General features: G+C 40.3%; 1 protein-coding gene across 1 annotated transcript in view; it reads right to left on the bottom strand.

Moving 5' to 3' along the window:
* Positions 1-5,000, bottom strand: part of LOC121718603 (protein jagged-2-like) — a 28,664-nt gene that overhangs the window by 7,427 nt on the left and 16,237 nt on the right. Inside the window, exons 10-12 of the mRNA XM_042103673.1 lie at positions 3,221-3,344; positions 1,488-1,649; positions 1,194-1,307 (exon numbers count right to left, since the gene is read on the bottom strand). Coding sequence (XP_041959607.1) covers positions 1,194-1,307; positions 1,488-1,649; positions 3,221-3,344 — 400 coding nt within the window. The remainder of the gene's footprint in view (positions 1-1,193; positions 1,308-1,487; positions 1,650-3,220; positions 3,345-5,000) is intronic.

The raw sequence follows: 5,000 nt of genomic DNA, 5'->3' as shown, positions 1-5,000 counted from the left end.
TTCACAGTCTATATGACACATATATATGCTATAGGATCAACATTCACAGTCTATATGACACGTCTATATGTTATAGGATCAACATTCACAATCTATATGACACATCTATATGCTATAGGATAAATCTATATGACACATCTATATGCTATAGGATCAACATTCACAGTCTATATGACACATCTATATGCTATAGGATCAATCTATATGACACATCTATATGCTATAGGATCAACATTCACAATCTATATGACACATCTATATGCTATAGGATCAGTCTATATGACACATCTATATGCTATAGGATCAATCTATATGACACATCTATATGCTATAGGATCAATCTATATGACAGATCTATATGATATAGGATCAACATTCACAATCTATATGACACATCTATATGATATAGGATCAATCTATATGAAACATCTATATGCTATAGGATCAACATTCATAATCTATATGACACATCTATATGCTATAGGATCAACATTCACAGTCTATATGACACATCTATATGCTATAGGATCAACATTCACAGTCTATATGACACGTCTATATGTTATAGGATCAACATTCACAATCTATATGACACATCTATATGCTATAGGATCAATCTATATGACACATCTATATGCTATAGGATCAACATTCACAGTCTATATGACACATCTATATGCTATAGGATCAATCTATATGACACATCTATATGCTATAGGATCAACATTCACAATCTATATGACACATCTATATGCTATAGGATCAGTCTATATGACACATCTATATGCTATAGGATCAGTCTATATGACACATCTATATGCTACAGGATCAATCTAAACACTATTACATATGACACATCTATATGCTATATGCTATTCAACTTAATTACCTGGTCAATAAAGTCAGCCAGACAGGAAACCCACTGGGTCTTCGCGAAAATATGGGGCACCCAAAATATGCTGTTGCTAAAATGACTCTAATGTGTTCGCATATCCACCTCCATGTGATGAGTTCAGTTAAAGATATTCATAAACGCTGCTGGTGGTCATGCCTTTATTCTGAGATGCATCAATAGGCTCTCAAATCCCTTCCAAAGAGATCAGGTGCTTATAGAGCAGGTCCATGTAGATTACAGTGTGTGTGGACGTGTGGACGTGTGTGTGTGTGTGAGTGTGTCAGACAGACAGACTTACTTTGAGCACAGGTGGGCCCCTCCCACCCTTCCTTGCAGATGCAGGTATAAGCCCCGCCCCCAACACAAGTGCCTCCATTTAGACAAGGAGCGGAATCACATGAGCTGTTTATCACTAGAGAGATTACACACACACACACACACACACACACACATACACACAGGAACTCCATTAGGGGCCTACACCGCTTCACTTTTCTCTCAGATCATGGTGGATTTATGTCAAAAGTGTCATGGATTTCTGTGTGTGTGTGTGTGTGTGTGTGTGTGTGTGTGTGTGTGTGTGTGTGCTCACTCTCATGGCAGTATTTCCCTGTAAACCCAGGCTGGCAGGCGCAGGTGAAGTTCCCTCCTGATTGGCTGATGCAGTGACCATGAGATCCACACACATTGGATGAAATTTGCCACACCCCCTCCGTGGAGTTGGTTGTCACAGCGATTGTGCAACTGTCAATCACTGGAAGAACCAATCAGATAAGAGTCTGGGGGTTAGGCACTGGTTTGTTGAAGAATACCCAACAGGGGCCGAACACTGTGTGTGTGTGTGTGTGTGTGTTAGGGCTTTGACTCCGAACTTCGTTATTCGAATATAATTCGATTATTTTAAAAATTAAAGATATTCGAACGAATTTTAGGGATCTCTTAATATTCAAACCTGTAGCCTATGGACATATTTTTTGTAAATGTATTTGGTTGTAGCCTAAACGTTGTTTTCAATTCAGATTCCGAGGTTTTTTTCACTCCTTCTGAAGTGAAATCGCGAGCTCATTAGCAAGGCTATTATTGGCCATCTGGGCTCCTGTAGGTTAGCATCCTGGCTGGTTCGCGCTTAGTGAGCAGCTCCCACATAAACATTTTTATTTTAAACTTAACCTTCCTCTGATTTTAATCACCTTAGTTATCAATCAAAGCAAACAGGGAAAAGAAATGGCAACACAATCATGAAAAACACTCAAATAAATAAATGTGCAGATAAGTCTGAATGAAAAGCAGCACTGGTTGAAGCCTGGAAATATTGTAAACAAAGTAACGTTAGCTTAATTTGCTAGTTTATCATAGTCTATGGTTAGACTGTTCAGTTTCCCCACGTGTGTTTAAGTTTCAATTGAATACTTTTTCTCCTTGGGACAGGCCCGTTTGAGTCTTGGAAAATACTTTTCCATTTGCATTGGGATTGAGATGATTAGAATTTAGCAGTCAATTTGAATGCAGTAGTTTTGAACAAATTCGTGCAGCGTGCTAATGATGCTAACCGGATTTAATAGCAATTTAGCCAGTAGTCTTGCACGATTAATGTTTGGATTACATGTGCATGCTGAGGAGGGATGCGCCTGTTGAGAGGGAGAGAGAGAGAGTGCACGGGGCAAGGAGAGTCTGTGGTGAGGTAATGTTAGGCCTACTTCTACCGCCTACTCTGGTAGAGTTTGACATACTACAATGCAAGATATATTTAGCCTATTTTATTTATGGACAACATAAGGCAGGAGGTGTGTTGCTTTTAATTATGAACGTTCTATCGAACATATTTTTTATTGATATCGATTACATGTGCTATACATATCGCTATCGTTGTATCGCCCAGCCCTATGCTCAATAATAACAATTTTGACACACGCATTTACTCAGCCTTTCGTGCACGTAGTCTATTGACATTGACTGATACACTGCCCTCTGGTGGACAGAACAAATAGAACTTAAGTTTGATACCAATATCGGTCTTACGGAAGACATTTAATGGTTAAAATATTATTAATACATATTCGAATATATTCGAATTTTAATATTAATAAACAAACGAACTTCGAATATGATTTTTGGGCAAAAGTCAAAGCCCTAGTGTGTGTGTATATGTGCATGTGTGTGTGTGCGTGTGTCTGTGTGTGTGTGTGTGTGTGTGTGTGTGTGTGTGTGCATGTACACATGTGTGTGTGTGTGTGTGTGTGTGTGTGTGTGTGTGTGTGTGTGTACATATATGTGTGTGTGTGTACATATGTGTGTGTGTGTGTGTGTGTGTGTGTGTGTGTGTACCCTGGAGGCTGCTGCAGGTTTTTCCCTCGTACCCTAGTGGGCACGTGCAGTAGAAGTCTCCATGGAGACGGTGACACACACCCCCATTCAGACACGGGCTGGGAACACACACATCCGCCTGCACCTGCACACACACCAGCAATATGGACACAGTGTGTGTGTTACAAGCCTATCTGTATGTGTGTGTGTGTGTGTATTTGGAGGAGTGTGTGTATGTATGTGTGTGTGTGTGTGTGTGTGTGTGTGTGTGTGTGTGTGTATGTGTGTGTGTGTGTGTGTTTGTTAGGGCTGGGACGATTAGTCAACGTAGTCAACGTAATCGATTGCATAAATTCGTCGACTATTCGCAATGTAGATTTATTAATTTATTAATGCACCCGTGATGATCTACAGCCCTATTTAAAACAAAGATTCTAGAGCGCACTTTGAGAGATGTATCCAGGGCTGTAGCTAAACATATTTGTTGCACATGCTACAAAAAATCATTCTGTGCGATGGATGATTTACCAACGTAACACCGGTGCGATACAGTTTTGCCTACGGCTATACGTGCGTGAGACTGAGACGCTTGTTTGTTTGTTTGAAGTGCGTGTGTAGGATGTGACAGGGGAATCGATGTGCTTTGATTCCAACTAGGTAGTAGTAGTCTACGCGATTAAAAAGCATGACCACGTGTGTGTACATAGTATCCAAACAATCCTACAACAGCTTGCAAATTATTCTCCCAGCAAGTGTTTTGCCTAAAGCGAAAGTATATTCTGACCGGGCCGAGGTGCATTCATATCTCTGTAAACGTCTATGACAATCGCCTTGTTCCTTTGCTTTTTTTAGTTTGAAACAAACTGAAAACACAGTCACCACCATTCAGTTAAAAGGTCAAAGAAAAAAGTCCGCTGAGAATGTTCGCTTCTACCAGTGAAATTTGAACCCAGTTCATGCTTCATGCGCAACATGACACTAGTCTCGCTTAGTGGGGCTGGTGCTAAAAAGATCTGTTCCGAAAAAGAAAAAACTTCACAACACTTTCATTAGGGCTGCTTTAGCCACAGACCTTCAGTTGTATCTGTGTTTGTATGGAACAATCTAGTGATGCATTTCATGAAGGCCCTTTTGGACATAAACCTGCTCATCTGCACCACTGGTTAGATGTACAAATGCATTTCGTTTTAGTCTACTGGTATTTGACTTCACAGTATTTTTTCCTGATAGCTGTTCAAAACCGCATGGAACTTAAGGGGATTGTTTTATGGTTTTGTTTTAAAAATAATAATAATAATACATCATGCTGATAGCTTCTGCTTTTCCCAAATACAATGTAGCCTACAGGTGTACATGACCTTTTATCAGTCCAGTTGCAATTGATGAACTGTGATGAACTGCCCTACTTGTGATGTTTTTAGAGATTTTAAAGGTTTTATAACAATGTTACGGATTTTGTGGCTGGTGCTACAAACCGATTCACCTTTGCAGCACCAGTACTATGTGCAAAAAAGCCCTGGCATCGCACATATCTCATGTAGTTAACACACAGCCCTGGCATCGCACATATCTCATGTAGGCCATTCTGTCTGATACAGCCCTGGCATCGCACATATCTCATGTAGGCCATTCTGTCTGATACAGCCCTGGTATCGCACATATCTCATGTAGGCCATTCTGTCTGATACAGCCCTGGTATCGCACATATCTCATGTAGGCCATTCTGTCTGATACAGCCCTGGTATCGCACATATCTCATGTAGGCCATTCTGTCTGATACAGCCCTGGTATCGCACATATC

Source organism: Alosa sapidissima, chromosome 1 (assembly GCF_018492685.1).
Source record: "Alosa sapidissima isolate fAloSap1 chromosome 1, fAloSap1.pri, whole genome shotgun sequence".
NCBI classification, from domain to species: Eukaryota; Metazoa; Chordata; class Actinopteri; order Clupeiformes; family Clupeidae; genus Alosa; species Alosa sapidissima.
This window is presented reverse-complemented; position numbering and strand designations above follow the sequence as displayed.